The sequence below is a fragment of the Lathamus discolor genome, chromosome 6 (genome assembly GCF_037157495.1).
Source record: "Lathamus discolor isolate bLatDis1 chromosome 6, bLatDis1.hap1, whole genome shotgun sequence".
Taxonomy (NCBI): Eukaryota; Metazoa; Chordata; class Aves; order Psittaciformes; family Psittacidae; genus Lathamus; species Lathamus discolor.
The window spans coordinates 52426191-52445656 of record NC_088889.1 but is presented as its reverse complement, the minus strand read 5'-3'; the positions used below and the strand labels follow the sequence as shown (position 1 = coordinate 52445656).

Here is a 19466-nt window from a genome sequence, read left to right as displayed (position 1 = left end):
TACATCCAGCAGGCAAAGTTGCCATAGGCAAAGAGACAAAAACAAAAAAAACCAAACAAACCAAAACAAACAAACAAAAATAAATAATCAAAGGGTGAGCAATAAGATGATCCCATACCACTGACTTCCTGAATGACAAAGAATAAAGGTTTAATATAGCATGAGAGGAATAACAAAACCAAAAAAGTTACTTCCAGTACTGTTAATAGTTTTTACTATGAGAGCCAGAGATAAGGGGTTTTGGAAACATAAAACCAGAAGAAAAAAAAAAAAAATGGTGCTGCATATGTATTGCTTCTTAGTCACCCACTTTCGAATTACTAAATGTTTCTCTTCAGTAGTATATGCCATTTTAAATATGAATTACAGTTAACAAAAAGAGAATGCATCAGTTTTTTTGGTGGTTTTTTTAGTACAGCTTATAATCAAATCATATTTGACTAATATTTCTATCTATATCCTTTAATGTTTTTTATCTAGTCTTTGCTGAAGTTGTTTGGTCTACACATAATTCTAGATGTAATTCAGAAGCAGAAACTACAAAATATTCTGACTTCAAACAGCTTTCTGGCAGCACATATTTTTCTTCAGTGTGGGGACTCTCATATGGACGTATGGAAGACAATACATTCCATAGTAGAACATTGCTCTGCTGTGAGGAAATGCTGTAAATCCAAGGAAATGTCAGTGAATCAGTGGAGTTGCAACAGGGAAAGAAAAACCAAACAAACAAACAGGCATAGCAAGAACAAAAACTGACCCATCACTGTGTGTGTTTTCTTGTAAAACAATCTCTGATCAAAACAGAAATGGTACAAATCAGATGACCAAGAAAAAGTTTAGACTCCCATTTAAAATAGCCTGTTACAACCAGGGGAAAAAGTCCAGGATGGCAATATGCCAGTTTAAAACTGATGTTTAAATACTATTTGCATATTAACTGGCTCATGTTACACAAATTCCAAAATGTGGTGAAATAGCACATCTATGAAACTTCACAGCAGGACAAACATTAGGAGGGAAAAAACTGTGAAGGTCACATTATCAAATGCATCCAGGAACAAAACTAGAACCAGTAAGGGGACAAATGAATTTTAAATACTTTCCTTTCAAATTTCAGTACTCTACAAGTTAAGAGATAATAGGAAATCAAAATGTGTATCTGAGACAGGCTATGGACACTATAATCATGGCTGCTTCGCTGTTAAGGTTAGGAAATAAAGTCTCAGAGATTTAATTCTTCCTGCGGTACATGTACAGTTACACTGGGATCAAAACAAAAGTCTTGTCAAGTTCAACACCCTACCTCCAGCAGAGGCCATAAACCACCTAAATTCACTTTTAGGCTGGACACATAATTTGAGATTTTTGCCTATGCAGGCAATAACGCATTTTTGTTTTGTCTCCAAAAAGAAATGACCAGCAACCTACTATAGTAGGCATTATGATATTGTGTGGTTTACATCACAAACAAGAATGGGAATAAACAAAAATAAAATCATGCTTTGGAGACTGTGGGTTATGCAAGAACTAGCAATGCTTTGACACCTACAATGATTTTTTTATGTTTAAAAAAATAGCTCTAAGATGACAAAAGCTCTGAATCTTTAACACTTAAAGATGTCAAATCCCCCCTCTGTGTATCTTACTTTTATGCCAAAATACCTCCACTCAGTTCAGTGGATTTACTCCCAAATCTCCCTCTTTACAATTATGAGTAGGAAAACCTCAAGTAAGCTTTCAGTTTCAAGATCTGTGACAGGCAACTGTGATATGGGGTTGGGGAATTTTCTTCTTTCTACCTTTCCCTTTTCATTTTACTTCCTTTTCACCTTATGATACCTGCAATTTTTAATTCTTAAAAATTAGAAATTGACACTATCCCTTTAATACATAAGCTACATGCATGGAAAGTTCTTAGCATGGATCAGACTCTGACCCCAAACTGTGCAAGTGATACATGCACTAGGCTGGACACCCTTCATAATTGCGGCAAACCTGGCAAAAAGAATCAAGACTTACACTTTTTAAAGTGTCATGGCTGAGACAATAATCTTGCATCATGTGCCTTAGCTAGCATAAATATCTTGATAATTGTCAGCTTGGACACAAGCCTAGTCAGTAACTTTTGTTTCACTTTACAGACATAAAGTAGGTTGCAAAGACCACAGTCAAAAATCAGTACATTAAAAACTAAACTAAACTAAACTAAAATAATAATCTTGAATTATTTACCCTCAAACCTGAAACTGAAGAAATTACTACTTCAGTTATTTAAAAGCCTGCTTCCTAGCCCTCCCCCTCCTTTTCTTTTTTTTTTAATACATCAGGTTTCAATCATAACAAAATTGTATGTCTTCCTACAAGACAGAGTATTTATGCAGTAACGTACTTGCAGATACAGCATGATTTTGACATTTACTGTAGTCCTGGAAAGGATACAAGCCAAATGCATCCCTGGCACAGCTTTAATAATTTCAGAAACATTAGCATGGAACTCTGGCTTACCATCTCAAAAATAGTTAGGACTAATATTTTACCTACTTTGTGAACTCCCACTTTCACCTCCCAGTACATAACTTAGTACTTCAAAATTGGTCTTAAGTGGGACTCAAGTGATAGCTAAATTTCCTACTAGCAAAAGGGTAAATGTCACCCCTAGGGCACTGATGAGAAGATTTTCTTTCCCCATTAGCCAAAATATGTTTTCCAGGCAGTAACTTGCAATACTATCATTAATGCTCATATAACAGACTAGTAAGGTCATCCCTTGAAATACCAAAGAATGTTCTAAATTCTCAAGCTCATCAGCAGCCTCCTCAGAAATGCCTGCATTCCTAACAATTCAGCTAGTCTTTAGAATAACCCATTAGCCTCACCACCCACTTCACTCCAACCTTTCCAGGCAATAGTTCTAGAAGCTGAAACCTACTGAAATAGCATTTGGTAAATATCATTTTACCAAATAAGACTGTTGGTATTATCAATTGAGTGCATTTATTAACCTTGCTTTGCCTTTTACATTCCACTTCCAAATTTAGGTGGGGGTGGTGATGAGGTGAGGATTCAAAATGAAAACAGTGAACATATAGGACTATGAGACAGCTTAATTTGAGGTATTTTTAAATGCCTTTCTATCAGTCTGTCAGAATTTCCAAAGATGACTTAGGAAAAAGAAAGAAAAAGCCCACACCACCAGAGGGCTGTTGCCTGCAGGAAAATGAAACTGCTGCATTTTAACACTGCAGTATAATTCTACCAGCTCCACAGAAGCATAAATAAAAGTGACCAAGTTATAAATCTTTTGTAAGTAGAACACACAGCATCATACAAACATAGTTTTACTCAGTGACATTTTGTTTGAGAGATGAGGGACAAATGTCCCTAAGGAAAAAAACAACACAAGTCAGCATAGGCACAAATTGTCAAAATGGGAACATCAAAGCAATTTTTCTATTTTATTAGGTAGTTAAAGCAATTTTAGTTTTAAACTGCAGCCACAACAATTTCAGCATTTATGTTTCTATATTAGAATAATCAAAGGGAAAAGCTATGGAAGACAAATACAGCATGAAAAGGTATCATCACCTGGACAGACCAAGCTGTATGGTCCAGTCTCCTCAGGAGACGAAGATCCACAGAGATACGTTAAATAAAATGAACCTAGCAAAAATGGACACTAGCAAAAAAGAAAAAGAAAAAAAAAAAAGAAAACCACTAGGCCTAAACAGTAGGGTTACCCCAGGCCTTTCCATGTTGCTTTTTATCTTTTAAAAAGCTATCAGTACTTACTGGCTAATCATGTCGGTCACAAAAAGGAAGTTGAGATTTATCATAATTTTACAGCAGAGCATCATCGGAAGGAAAAAAAAAAAAAAAACAAACCAGAGAAAAAAAGATAAATTAACTTGCCAAAGGCTCCACCCCAAGTCAATGGCTGAGCCTGTTAGCGCCAGTGAAGACTACATAGTTATTGTTTCTGAAAAATCTGCCTTACAACTGCACAATTAGATGAACAGAGCCTGTATTGTATATGTCTTTATTACTCTTCCCCCAAGAAATGGCCTGGCTAGGACTCTGTCGCATTTCAGAGACCATCAGAGTACAAATAGAGACCCAGTCCTTTGAGGAGTTAAATACCTTTAATCCAACAAGCCTTGAGAGTACAGAATAATCTTTCACACCTGAATTAGAACTCTACAGCATCAATCACAAGATTGTTATTCTGCATCCACAAAAAAAAAAAAAAAAAATCTTGACATGAAGTCATAGCTACACAAAGCATACAGTGCACTACGCATATAAATGCTCAGCCACATCTGACATAGTATATTGATTTATAAGAGATACAAAGTTTACCAAGAGAGCAGAACAACAGCACAACTGGTACAAGTAAATAATCAGGTAAAGATGGGCAAGCCTGGACTTTAACACAGATTAAGGCTCTTAACCCCTCTGGTAGGCTTCTCCAACCTTCACACAGCCTGCACTGCCTTAGTTTCACTGTTGCATGTGCCAGGAGGAACACTGTTACCCACCAGTGCTAGAGTTTCACTTCTGATTGCAAAGTAGATGCACCCTTTAATTAGGAATCTTTGCCTTGCCATGTTTTCAACTCCCACCATCTCAATAAGGCAAAAAAGGCCTACAGCAAACAAGTTTCTCCCCTCTGGTGGACTCTTCAGATATTTACAGTAGTGTAGACATTTGAACAGTAAACATGAGGTTAAGTTTGCTCTTCTAACCACATTTTTTATGAATTCTTTAGAAGCAGTCCACCCGATTCAATGGCAATAAGAGTAACAACGATGACAGCATTACAACACAGACCCAGAAACCATGCCTGTTTTTGCAGCATTTCTTCCAAGCAGGAAGAGCCACCTGGTAACAACATGGCAACTGTCCCAACCATGGCAGTAGTCTGGCAGTTACTTTCCCTAGCAAGGACACAGCTATGATAAAGTTAAGGACATTTTCTACATCATGAAGCTTAATGCAAACTGGTCAGGTGGTTTCAATATACATACGTCTGGAATACTAGAGAAGAATTGCTGCTAAAAATATTAAAACATTTGCAGGCCTTAACATGCCTGTTAGCTGAGCAGACAGCCTTCTGCTTTAAGGATGAAAGATAGTAATTTGTAAAATGCTGGACCTGTATTTTCAATTTGAATTTAATTCATTTACAGCATCATTTCACTCTGTGCTCTAATTTGCTTAAATATTCAGTGCAGAGGAGATGTATTCCTAGACTGCTCTTAACTAGAACACTGCCAGAGGTCTGCCTCTGCTACCATAAATGAGAAGCTTGCTCATGGGTCAAACTCCCCTCTCATATAAACTTGTTCAAGGCCTCGAAATCACTGGTATTGCACAGATATAACTGAGTGGGGAATTTAATTAAGTAATGCCTTCAGCACAATCAGGAAACAACCAGAAGCAAGAGACATGATTTCACAAATACAAGCAATGAAATAAACCACAAACCCCAAAGAAAAGGAGCATAGGACAAACCCCAGAAACACCAGGACAGATCTCTCTTTGTTGGTGATGATTAGCGACTTTAATCGAGCTTTACTAATCCAAATGAGTGAGAAGACTGGGGGGGGGGGGAGGGGGGGGGAGGGAAGGAATTGCATATTTAACTACTTTCAAAAGCTAATGGAAAAAGCTGTTTTAAGGCTGGTGCTCACAAAGTATAAGGAACCTTAAAAGCTGTACAACTCATGGCCATGTATTCTTAAAAAAAAAAAAAAGCCCACATTTAATAGGGCTATAGCACTTGTGTCATTGCCAAGTTGTAATATAATACGTGGCTTTGTCTTTGGTGACGATTTTTGTAGAGACAGGCATTGCAAACACACAAGCAGCTCTCAGCCTTCCTCTCAGCTTTCTGCATGAAAGGACTACTTCAAATGCTGCCACTGTACCAAAATGGATACAGTGAGGAAATGCAGAGAGGGCTCCCTTCGTCCCACACTCCCTAATCACTGAGCTCAGCTTTCAAATAGAAAGCACCAAGTTCCAGTCCCCATCCTCTCTTCAGCAGCAGGAAGAGGGCAGGAACACAGCCTATCAAGCTAGCTGGGGATTCCCCCAGCAGTAGGGAATCACAGTGTGGTTTAGCACCACTTCCCCCTCCTAACTCTGGTGTAAGAGTCTTAAAGTGAGGGCAATATCTGAAGGGTAGCAGGATTCCAGCAATCCCAATCTCCCATATATACACACACAAAAGCCCAAGTAAATTTAGTATCTTAACATGAAAAGGATTATATGCAGATAAAGTAACATGAATTATCTTTCCTCTCAGTTCACAACCTAGGCAAGACACATGAAATTTGAAAGACAAAACATACGTAAGAGAAAATAATTCTCCAAGTGCATTCTCACACAGTGCATCAGTGTTAATTTTCCAAAGACAGTGCATCTAATAAGAAGTGGGAGAAAACCCCAGAAGTACTTTATTTTTCAGTCTACCATGACCATACAGTTAAAAAAAAACAAAAAACAAAAAACAAAAAAAACTCACCCAAACCAATAACATCTCTAAGAATAAATTACACTTATTTAGATGTAGGCTGTTTTCTTTCTTAAGAGTATTGCTACCTGCTCTTCTAGCAGTAACCATCACCCTATTTAAATAGGGCTGAAATGATTAAGGGAACTGGAACTGGAATATTCCCAAAGGTTTTCTGATAATAACTTTCTAGTCTTCATTAATTTGCTGTAAGAGACTGCAGATATAGCAAGAATGAAATACCTGTCTAGCATCTTCTGGATTAGGATACCAATTCTTCAATCAGTTTCCAGTTTGAAAAGGCAAGGTAACTTTGACATTTGAAAAAAATATAAACCAAACAAAAACACCCCACAAACCAAAACCAACTCCCCAAAAGAACATCAAACTGAAAAACAGATGACCAGAATTTCGAAAGGAAAACTCCAGGCCAGTCTTGTACCTGCTGACAGAAGGTCATCTCAACAAGACAGCCAAGCTATCCATCATTTACAACCTGAAAATGAGAGCTTTGGAATAAAGTACTCGCAGAAATGAAGAGCTTCCAGTAAGGTAAAAATCTAAATCAAATCCATTCCTTAATCTTAGGGGCAGGTCACAATAATTAAAAAGAATCCATGCAGTCACTGAATGAAACTTACCCAGGGGGAATAGCTGGCATGATGAGTAACTCAACACTCTGCTGGCAAACAATCAACAAAGGCATGAAAAAATTTTAAACATCTTACATAGTGCATTTCATACCACAAGGATTTGGAATGTGAAGTCTTCTTTTCCTATTTAAACTTGTGTTTTAATCCAAATGCAATAAAATGGTAGTCTTAGCAAAGTCCTGTGCTAGCTTAGCTCAGACTTTGTCAGTGCAAAACATGGGTATTTTTTTTTTTTTTTTAAACAAACATTACCCACCCCCACCACCCCCCCCCAAAAAAAAAAAAAAAACCAAACAAAAAAAACCACACCACACCTCACCAGCTCATCTTATTGCTGGTCCCTCTTCCTCACAGGGTAGGTGAGCCAACATTACAAGCCTGATCTACAGTGTATCTCATCCTGGACCAAAGCAACAAAACAAACACTTTTCCAAGAGTATTTGTGTAGAAATCTAGTGTCTACATTGCTAGCCACACATAGAATAATTAGGAAAAAGTGCAAGAAGATAAAGAGCCAAGCAATTCCAGCAACATTCCCTTCTGGGTGAGTATGAAGATCTGGTACATTCTCATCTGCAGCTGAAGGACTGCTGTTCAACCTTTGGCAGACTGAAACGGAAACATGCTTCTCCAACCTTCACACAGCCTGCACTGCCTTATTTTCATTGTTGCATGTGCCAGGAGTAACAGTGTTACCCACCAGTGCTAGAGTTTCACCTCTGACTGCAAGGTAGACACACCCTTTAATCAGAATCTTTTGCCTTGGCATGTTTTCAACTCCCACCATTTCAATGAGGCAAAAAAGGCCTACACCAAACAAGTTTCTCCCCTCTAGTGGACTCTTCAGAAAGCCTACTCGAACAGTAGGCTTGAGACGGACAGTAGAAAATTAACATATTTTTGGTCCAGACCAAGCTTGCTTCTCCCAGAAACCCGCTCCTCCATTATTTTTGTTCCAGTCAATAGTGCTTTTAATAGCTAAATGACAAGGGCAGTCAAGATTATGGCACATAAAGCTGAACACACAAAGGGATGACACTGCAAAAGCAGAGCTTGTTAATACATACATATTGCAGACATTATTAACAAATATAAACATTATCACACTGTTTTTTTTCCTCCCATATTAAGCACATACTACAAAAGATAGTAAATCAAAATTGCAAAAGCCTCAGGATATAAAGAGTATATTGTTTTGAAAGAAGCAGGCAGTCAGAAGAGCACTTACTAAATGGATGCCTGAAAACAGTTTTCTCTGTCTTTTTTTTTTTTTTTCCTTTTTCTTTTAAGTTAAGCATTTCACTGGAAATATCATGCCTGTAATTCTCACATAGTGTTGGAACACTAAAACAAAAAAAGAAAAAATTATAGCACTTGTACACTCTAAGCCACTCAATGGTGGCTTCTTTCCTGAATCCCCTCCTTGCACCTTGCATCAACCCATTTACTGTCAGTTGATGGTGCAAATCTTGGAACAAAGCTTTTGCCAGCAATAATCTCCCTTTGTCAGTAATTGGCAAGTTATCTACTTTTCTCTTTTCTAAACTCCTTAATTATAAAATCACTGATTATTGTTAGATAAGAAACTGAACAGAAAGCATCTATCAGTGGCAAGCTACACAAGGAACAGTCCCTTCCAGTCTAACCTCATACATTCCACTATCCCAGATTAAAAAAGTTTATTTGAAGAGGAAAAGAATTTTTTTAAATTTCTTGTTAAGTATACACCAATCTTTATGCAAGGAAGCCAGAGCAGGAACAGCAGAAGTCTAAAAGGCAGAAACTGCCTGGCACAACCGAGGGGTGCAGAACAGTAAGGTCAGCATCAGAACTTTATGAAAGAGCTATTTAGGGCAGCTTTAGGACTACTTCAATTTATGTCACTTGACAATGATCTTTGTGGCCTTCAGGATATAATTCTCACAAACTAAAAACCGAGCAAGTTTACAATTCAAGGTAGGTATTCTGTTCCTCCCGCTCCAGCACTGAATAACTATCCATCAGTTACCTGCACCATCCTGAGGGTTACCCTGCACTACTACGAAGGCAGCAGTATCATTTGCAAGAGAATGTACCTGGATTTGTTTAAACACTGTAATTTACCTTCTTTGTCAATATTGCTCTTTATCGTCAGTCTCAAGCTACACTTTCATTTATTAGCCTTTAAAACCTGTATCCCAAGGTCATTGCAAAAGAAACAGTATATTCCTTTTTTATACAGTCCACAGGACCATGGCAATCTCACACACATCTCTGCCACAAATGACGCATTCAAGAAAAAAACACTTGCAGCTACATCAATAGCAAGTAATGCACTTGTATGAAAGGAACCAATACAATTTCTGCTGTTCCACCTAAATTCCATTTGAACCCAATTTTCAAAACCTATGAAGCAATGAAAAAAATATTTTGGGTGAAATTTTTTATGTAGCTTTTACCAGAATTTTATCAGGAATGTTTCTAGTCTGTAAACAGACTTACAGGAATTAGTAAAAATGTTATATTCCTACTCAAAATTAAATTTAGAACAAGTCAAACAGAACTAGATAAGCACTATTAATATGCTCTAAACACATGCATTTGAAATTAAGTAAGTCTGATTTGGTCATATTTGTGCACCTTTTAAAAAAACCTTTCTGGAAAGCTTCACATCTTTCAGGAAAGGCTGCTCATGGAAATCACTTGCAAACTGTTCAGGAAAACTTAATTTTCAGTTTGCACTTGTAAACATTTATGTTGTAAGTGCTCACACAACTGTCCAAGTAGAATGCAACACTCTTATGCAACATATCCAACAGACAACATTCAAGAGTACGGTTTAAATCCTTGAATATTGTTTAAGTGCAACTAATCAGTAAGTAAGGTAAAGACAGCTGTTGAAAGGCAATAAAAAAAATAGTTGTTGGCCAGAAAAATCTGAAAAAAAAAAAAAAAAAAAAAAGGGCTTAAAGGAAATCACTCTGTACTTACAGACACTGCAGATGAAAACTGTTCATTAAGAGCACTATTTACAATTATTCATGTTACTCTACAGATCATTGTGAATGTTTTGTAGAAACACAGTACTGTGTATGAATGAAATGAAAATGGAACAATCTCCTCATATTCCACTAGCAGAAAAAAACAGCATTAATGAGTAGGATTGGTAAACATATTAGTTTTCTTTTTTTATATAAAATTTTCTTAAATAAATTTCTTCAAGATATTTCTTAATAAAACAACCCACAATATACAAAACATGCCACCCTTACCTAGACTTAGTTATCACAGGCTTGTTGATCTTTCTGCTTAAGTCAGCTCAACTTCAAACCCAGACTGACTTCACAAAGGCAATTTACAGTATCTCACATTTGAAAAGGAGCAGTCCTTGAGCATTCATTTAGGTCTCTGCCTTTGCCTTCAGAGAAATCTATACTCAGGCTTCCATCTCTTGTTATTTTGACTGTTTTCCTATATGCATAATACATTCCTCATGCAATATCTCTTACTTCAGAGGGCATTACTTCCAAATTCCTCACTTCCTTTCAAATTTCTTCTGAAAGCTGTAATTCTTTCACCACCTACCTTTGTTATATATTATTTACCTACTAATTTTGAACTGGATATCAACATTTATTATCACAATTGCAATTACTGTTTCACTCTCTAAAGTATATAATATTGAAGACTTTCCAAAATGTAATGTTTGGAGTAAATTTATGGTATACTGAAAAATATTGCAATGTTGGAGAATCCAAAACATACACTGGTGGATCCACTCAATACTGACAATTGCTCTTCTCATGGATTCATAGGTTTTCCAGAGACCAGAAAGAATTCCTGTCAAGAGGTAAATTCTACTGAGAAGCTTTTTTGATTTCTGCAACCTCTCTTATACTAACACAGTCCTTCTTACTGCAGCAGCACAAAATGACACCAGAATTATGAAAACTAGAAGAGTGCTGGAGCAGTGCAAGAACTCTATGAGTGAAATCACTGCTCCCACAGTTATCACTTATGTCTGAAACATAGATATATAAACAGTCATATAGTACTGCTCATTTGACAGTATCTGAATTTTTGAAACTCTTGGGTAAGAAAGCTTACTGTTCTTTTACAAAAGAAAACAACCATTCAGAGTCTAGTTGAGTTTTCAACAAGTTCATAATAATTCTGCTATGATGTTGGGGTAAAAGACTAATAGTATGCTTCTACAAAGTTTCCAGAAGGATAGAGCTAAATATCTTTTTCACTGTAGTTAGCAAATAGGAATTTGCTTTAAAAACAAACAAAGCGTTAAAAGTCCTGAAAGGGATATCTGAACTGTGCAATACAGAGATGCCTGTACTCTGCAGTTCAGATATGTGGCATGGTGATCCTAGTTGACTTCAGTTAGTAATGCAGTACTTTTGAAGGCAAACAATACTTTTGAACAATCAGATCAAAGGTGTATATAAAGTTAAGAAAGACCAAATCTCTCAAAACTCATAATCATTACTTGAAAATCCATTAAGTCTACGTCACTATGACATAACCTTTCTTGGCAAAATGTGATTCTTAAGACTTCTACTCTCCACAGTATTGCTTGCAATATTTTACTTCTATGATTACTAAATAACCATCTAAGTCTTCACAGACTACAATGACAAAGGGTAGGGATTCACTATTTTGAAAGAAACTTTTTTAAGGCAAGTAAAAGACATATATGAAAACATGAATAGAATATATACCGATTTGTTTTTTGTTTAAAAAGGTCATGAGGGAACTACAATAATGATTTACACCTCTGTAACAGCTAAATAGAATAAAGCCAGACTCCTTAGATTCGCTCTAGATCCAACACACTGGGACAGAACTGAAAAAGCTCTAGCAGTATGAATGAAAAGGATATACCTTGTGTAGCAAACTTACCTAGGGAAACCAGGCTTCTGAGGTCACATTGTCTACCAAACACTCCTTGAATAGAATCACAGAATAGAGCTAAAGTTCTAACTTCAACCAAAACTGACAGACACATAAAAAATTAATAAATTTGTTCCTGTGCTGGTGTCACGGAAACAGGTGGTTAAGGCTGTAAAGAAACATCCTGTGTAAGCTCTCACTGAATTAAAGGCTATTAAATTCACTAAGACCTAAATCTAATAATTTTTGGTTCCTTACATAACCCAATAGCATCCTGTTGAACACCTCACTGATGGCTCATATATAAGTAACATGTTATACACCAAAATGGCTATAAGTTATATGTTACACAATCCAGTAAAGGGACCCCCTACACTTTTTGCGAAGGTCAAAGTGCTGTGAGTTTCAAGCAATATTCTTTGCATTGTATGCCTGCAGAACTTCCCTTAAAACAGAATGAAAGAAACAAGACAAATGGATCAGCAACATGAAATTTTTCATCAAGTTTATCTCAAAATGAACAGGGCAACTCCCACTTAGAGCTAATGTCTATTGCCTGTAGACAAAGCAGTATTTCGGTAATTTCAACTGCACATTGAATTGATGCCATAGCAAACAATGGTGTTGAAGCCTATATGGTGACTATCGCATGAAAACACAAGAAAACCCTCCAAAATGCTGAAGCCCTTCACAAGAAGAATTTCAGTTCCTCATCTTTGCATTCATTAATAAATATTCACTACAGACAATCTGAATTAATCTTTAATGAGGCCAAAAGAAACACATGAAAAAAGATATTTGTGAAATTAAAAAAAATAATCAATTAAAAAGCAAGGAATATGCAAGAAGGTGATTTCACACAGAATTAGTGACAAATGCAGATTAACCTCTGATCTAAAAGTAAAACAGTGCTTCATAATCAGGTATGACTGGGGTTTCTCAGGCACTGTTTCCGTATCTGTTATTGTAACACGACACACATCCTTTGCTCATTACTGTTAATTACAATGAAAACCTCCTATAATTAACTATAGAAAAATAATTGGATAAAAAAACCTTTCCACACATACCCGTATATACATATTGTAACGAGCTTTTGCACTGACAGTTCTGTAAAATAATTCTTTTAGTAGAACAATTAAGATTATGCTGCTTCATGTATTCTTGCAAAATCATTCAAATAGAGATTTCCATGAGCTATTCCTTCAGCTGGTAAACAAGAGGTGCTCTGAATTCAACTTATCACAAAAGCAAACCATTTTACTGTAATAGTCAGATTATATGTTATGCCACGTTATTAAAAATAACTTCCCTTCATTCCTGTATCATTCCCACTACCAGCAAAGACCTAAGCACAGACATTTTTCCGCACAGCCCCATGTAGCCCTTTTCCACCTTTTCCGTCTAAGAAGCCCTAATCCCCTCTATGTGGTACCAGTCACCCTCAGCAAGCTTGACTGACGCACCAGCCCAGGTGTGCACTCAGGACACCTTTTCCATAGCATTTTGGGGGTTTTTTGGTTGTTTTTTTTTTTTTTAGTCAACACTTTCAACAATGGTCATTACCCACCAATCTGAACTGAAGGCTCTTCTGTGTCAGTTTTGCCCACCCACAGCCAGATGTCACCAGGCTCCATGAATATCCCAGATATGGCAACTGCACCTCTTTGCAGGGGCCAGTAGGCTGCTGGTGGTAAACACTTCCTTCAGCTATCAAGGTGTCAGTCAGTGAGAACTTCACAGAGAGAAAGCCAGTGAGAGTTCTACTTACCATTAAGTTCTCCCTCTGTGACACCCTCTCTAAGTCTGCCCTGAACTATTAACCCACACCCCTGCCCAAAACCCCCTTCTTTTGATCACAGTAAAAGCAGCTAAGAGTGATTAATACATTTGTATGATACTAATGTATCTGAGAGCAAAGCTAGACCTGTCCACCTGATATAACTTTATAGAGTCAAGAATATTTCACTCAAAATAAAAACTGATATGAAGATCATTTGAAAATAGATGGGACTTCACAACACAGTTTAATGCTTTCTTTCCATTCATCATTACGTGTTGCCAGATTTTATTTCTCACTCTTCTTCACCCCTTTGGGAGATGGGGGGGAAAGGGGGTATTCCAAACCATCGCCTCCTAATCTTCCAAGCTTTAAAGTCAAGGTCTAAAGGAATGATTACAACCACTATTTTCTTCAGCCATATGCCACTGCAACCCAAACACCTCTGTATTTGTAACTTTTTATACACAAGAACATATATGTGGTGAATCAGGCCTTCACACTGCACTTGTCCTCTTCCTAAAATGCTGCAGGTTGCCTGCTTACCCTCCAAAACAAGCACGGTGAGGACTAGCTACATGTACCACACACTGTTCATTCCATTCTGCATGCTCCCAAATGCGATTAGCACAGAAAACGCGAGAAGACCAGAATGCATCTTTCCATATTTAGCCACGTATGTTTAATACTGAGTTAGATTTCACCTCAGTCCATTATTCCATTAATGAAGGGTGAGTATAGCAAGGAAGACAGACTGACATCAGCTACTTTTAAGATTTCTCTTCTTCCCCCTCTTCTCCCCCCCCCCCCCCCGTTTCTATGACACCATGCATTGTGCATTTTATGTGCATTCATGTGTGCAAACAGAAGAGACATCTCTATAAAGATCAGTTATATGGTAAAACTGCAGAAGGAAACTTTCATCCTTGTCCAGCTGGTTGAATAACTGCAGAGGCCAACAGCAGCAAGCCTCTGAATACATCCTCTCCTTCTCCCTCCACCCCCATGTCTCTAATCACTTAGGAGGAAGATAGGAAGATTAGTAGAGAGGAAAAAAAATAACCAAAGCTCCAGATAACCGTTTAGGGCCACAACATCAGGCTATGAGACATGGAGCAAAAGGTTAATGCAGTGGTATTTTCAGGAATCTCAGACACAATTGTATTTAAAGGGGAGGGAGGGGTGCCGAGAAGGTGAGAGAGAGAAAATAGGAAATAGTGATAAAGACAAAATGAATTTGTCATGTACAGCTGGCTCTTTGATCAGCTGGAGAATCCAGTAAAGGATTACCAGGAGAAATAGGGCAGTTCTGTTAGCAATACACTGCTATTTTTTGGTATTTTCATTATCAGAACAGATTTTAGTAAGAATACAGCTGCAGAACTAAGGGCTTATTGAGCTATGCAAAGAATAAAGGTGGTAACCAAAACACTGACAGGAAGCTACCTTTTAGCAGCTGATACACTGAAGAGATTTCAGGGAAAAAAAAAAAAAAAAAAAGTCACTTTCACTAGAAGACAATGTCATCTTCATCCATGTCTCTGAACGGTTGCTATGGGGTTGTGAAGAGGAGGGGAAGGATGGGGGGGGGGGGGGGTATAATCAATCATCTCAGAAGAGCATTGCTTCTTTCAGAGAAAGATCTGGATTTTGACTGTGTCCCTAAGAAAATTGCGGACTGCAGAGCTGCTGCCATGCAGGGCAGTGAGGAAGCAGGCAGAGGAGAGGCAGCAGCTGGGGATGGAAACGCCTATTAAATCCTTTAGACAACAGATGGGCAAAGCTCGGCTGGGTTATAAAAAAAAAAAAAAAAGAAGAAGAAAAAAAAAGGAGAAGAAAAAAATACACCACAATGCATCATGTTTTATTGTCCACCCATAATGAACAACACTTAACACCCACATGCCCAAAGAAGACCCCTATGGCTGATATGGCTGATCTTCCCCTTTCCCTAAATTATAATCTCAAATCTTAATCGACTTTTGGGGGGCTCCTGACCTACTGAATTTGCCAGACACCATTGTTTATTGCACTGGTAGTAAAAAAAAAAAAAAAAAAAAAAAAAAAAAAAAAAAAGAAAAAAAAAAAGAAAAATTAAGTAAGGAAGACATTTGGGCTTATTTTTAGGGTTTTTCTTCCAATTAATGCTCCCCTGCCCTTGAAGTGAATACGTTATCCAAGCAAGCAACAGTAAGTCCACATCTTGAATGCATTTAAGAGATCTAATTATGTCATGTAGGGCAGAAGCACCTGCTCTCTGCTAATACCCTCCACTCTGTTTCCTCTTTTTAATATTTCTTACCATTGTTCTGTTCGGGAAAATCTGCTGGGGGCAAGTTTCATAAACAAGCTTTAAGAAAAATAATTAAATAATCTCCCCTCCCCCCCAGTCCCTCCTACAAAAACACAGCATAATCAAAATGAATTCTGCTACCAATCCTCTATTTTTCTTTTATTTCAGATCCTACCCACAAAAATCACCAGCCCATCCATCCATATTTGCTAAATACCCACAGCAGTCAGTGCCACAGATATACTGTACATATTCCACCCCCCCAACTGCACCTTAAGGACTACACCCTTTTCAATCATGATGTCATGAAATACTGCTGGTGACTCCCCCACTACCACCACCTCCTTGGTACTACAGGCTGTGAATCTTTAATTTCAATATAATTTGATTAAAATGAAAATGCTCCTAAGTAGGGCACTGAAGAAATTGATGTGAAAATTCACCACCAGCAGATCATCTATTCATCTATTTTTTCCTCTGCATGCACTCCAGCTGTCATCAGAACAACACCCATTAGCAGGAGTAATGAACGTAAAGCATCCTGGGCTGCTCTTTTCTTTCCTTTTTTTTTTTTTCTTTTTAGAAAAAGGGGGAAATGACGAAAAGAAGGAATAAATAAAGGCAAAAATCCCGTATGAATATTATCTCCACTAAAACAGCAAATGGGAAAACCTAAACCCTCATATATCCCATCCCCAACACCTCACTGGCTGCTACAGCATCTTCCCGCTAGCGCCAGTGCTGCTGCAAAAGAACCAACCTGTCTGTCCTTTTCCTAAGGTTTTCTCCAAACGATAGGGTCCAACATATTGTGCATGTTGAGCTCCGCTTCCTTCTTTTCCTGTTGATGTCATTTCTACCTGGATCTGTAATTCTGCAATGTGTATGTGCTGATGAGATGGAATTTCTCTCTCTGCAGTTCTTTAAATTCCCACTCTGCAGCTGTGCAAGCAAAGCACTCTTTTTTTCTTTGCTCTAGTCCACTTGGTTGCAGGTTTTTCTCTTCCTCCTCTTTCCTCTCCCTCTCACGTGCGTGTTTTTTCGCTGGGTCTGCTTGGGACGTTGATGGACGAATGAGTTATTTTAATGTTCAAAGAGGGGGATCTCCGATCCAAGCCCAAGGAGCATGATGCTGGTGATCCGAGCTCCGCACGCCTTGTTCTCTCTAGGAGCTGTTCAAGGGAGAGCCAGAGCCAGAGCAGCGGAAGAGCCGGAGCCCGCAGCTGTGATTGACATTAAAAGCAGCCAATCCCCTAGTCTGCCACCTCCTTCTCCCCGCCTCCTTCCACTACCTTTTCTTCTCCATCAGCGGCAATTACTGCCTCTGCCTGCCACAGAGCATCATGATCAATGCAATAGCGAACACCTATGTCTACCAATTTATTGATAAGGCATAATTAAATATAGTTTAATGTGTATATTATTTTAAGACCAAAAATACACTTTTTTCCTCTGAAGTATACTCCATTATGCAGCTGTACTTCCAGAATATTAAAAAAAAGCTGAGATTGTGGCAGGAAACAGAAAAGAAAAACAAACAAAAAACCCCACAAAACAAAACAACCTTACTTCTGAAAATGAATCTGAGAAATTAATAGATTCTATTATATCCTGGAGAACCTACTTCTTCTGTGGGGTTTACCATTTAAAAAAAAACCTTTTTCTTTTTTTTTTTTTTTTTTTGGGGGGGGGAAGAGGGGAGCAAGGGGAGGGGGGAGCAAGGCAAAGAGAAAAAAGGAAAAAGACAGGGCTAATCCTAAAACCACTAAATTTGATGACAGACCTGCATTTGAGTTTGATTGGAGCAAATAGAGTTCAGATCTTTGGATAAGCAGCAAAAATGGCATGGCCACTATCTTAATTAGACAGACAGTGGAAAATCCAGGGATTAGATAGCCATGGGAACTGATTACCAGATCCACAGGCCCTATACTAGCAACATAAGAAAATTTTCACCTTTTCTGTCTAAGTACTTATGCCTGTATTTAACCTTCAGAGCTTAAGGAGTTGGATGAAATGTGGACTCCACAAATATGTTATGCACAAGCCTGTGTATGGTCTGGAATCCAAAAAGTACATCAGTTTCAGTCAGACTCCAGGGCTATCAAGATTAAACCAATACATCACTTGAGTTCTGTTTTTATATTCTCTTTTCTGCTCCATTCCAGGCAGAAAACTGGTTAAGATATTCTTGTGAAATTGTAACTGAAACACAACACACAGCAAGGATTCTCAGAGAGGAAGATGTCAGAGAAGGAAGCCTTGACAAGCACATAAAAGAAAGGCAGAGTGAAGAGAGGGCACAACTTGTACAAGGCCTTATCATTACCTGTTCATTGAGAGAAAGTACTATTTCAGTTTTGGCTAGTTGGGTTATTTTAAAGAGCAAAATCTACCTTTTTTCAATACCTGTATCTACAAATAGCAGCTGCTGATGAAAATGTGAGTAAAACTAAAAATTGGTTCTTTACCTGCATTACAGACAACACAACTCTACCCAACAGGTTGCAGAAGAATTAACATGATGAGGTAGCAGGAGGAAACCGTGCCAATGGACTGAAACCTTAAACCAATTGGAAGGTATCCTCCTATCTCCTCAGGGAACAAAACCCCAACACCTGCTTTCACCTCTCCCTGCTTTGCTCTTTACGGCTCATCTTTACTCACTTACAGACTGTGTGCTGTAGCAACCTATCAGCAAACTCCAAAATGCCTCAGACTGTTCCTGCTTCCCTCTCTCTCTGTGACCACACACTCAGATTGCTCTGCTGAAAGGGTTGCCTCTACGTTTTTCCAACGGCAACCTGTGTTCCCTCTAGCCCTCACTTTCTGCCCCTGCTAAACTCAACATCAAATTGCCATTTCTCCAAGCTGCTTCCCCCAAACCTTTCATTCAAGCACCATTCTTTCCCTACCTTACCGCAAGCCCAACAGCTGCTCCTCTTTCACCCTTTCATCACGCTCCCACCCCTGTCCCCTCAAGAGCCCTGGTGCGTCGCCTCACACACCTGAGCCCGTAGTCTCTCACCGAGGAGAGAAGAAAAGCAGTTGAGGAAAAGGACGCCAACAGCCGAGTCAGCGCTTCCCCATACCGTGCTCTCGTCCCTTCTACTCTGCAGCCCCCGATGGAGCCTCGGGACCGGATGGGGAAGGAGAGAGGAGGTAGCGGGCCCTGCTGGCAGCGTCGGCGATATGGTGGCGGCGCGACACCGCTCTTCCCGCCAGCAGTGGGGTAGGGAGCCTGGGGCTGAAGGTGTTGCACCCTGTGGAGAGGGGCAGGGCAGGCAGGTAGGGTCGGCGGGCGGCTGGCAGGACTGGGAGGCCTGCCCCATGGCGAGGGGT

At 38.6% G+C, this 19466-nt stretch overlaps 1 protein-coding gene across 8 annotated transcripts in view; it reads right to left on the bottom strand.

The window, feature by feature from the left end:
* BRSK2 (BR serine/threonine kinase 2) overlaps positions 1-18623 on the bottom strand; it is a 321762-nt gene extending 303139 nt beyond the window's left edge. For all 8 annotated transcript variants that reach the window (XM_065682712.1, XM_065682707.1, XM_065682709.1 and 5 more), the window contains exons 1-2: positions 18596-18623; positions 16885-17347 (exon numbers count right to left, since the gene is read on the bottom strand). In XM_065682712.1, coding sequence (XP_065538784.1) covers positions 16885-16978 — 94 coding nt within the window. In that variant the 5' untranslated portion in view covers positions 16979-17347; positions 18596-18623. The remainder of the gene's footprint in view (positions 1-16884; positions 17348-18595) is intronic.
* Between the last annotated feature and the right edge of the window lie 843 nt (positions 18624-19466).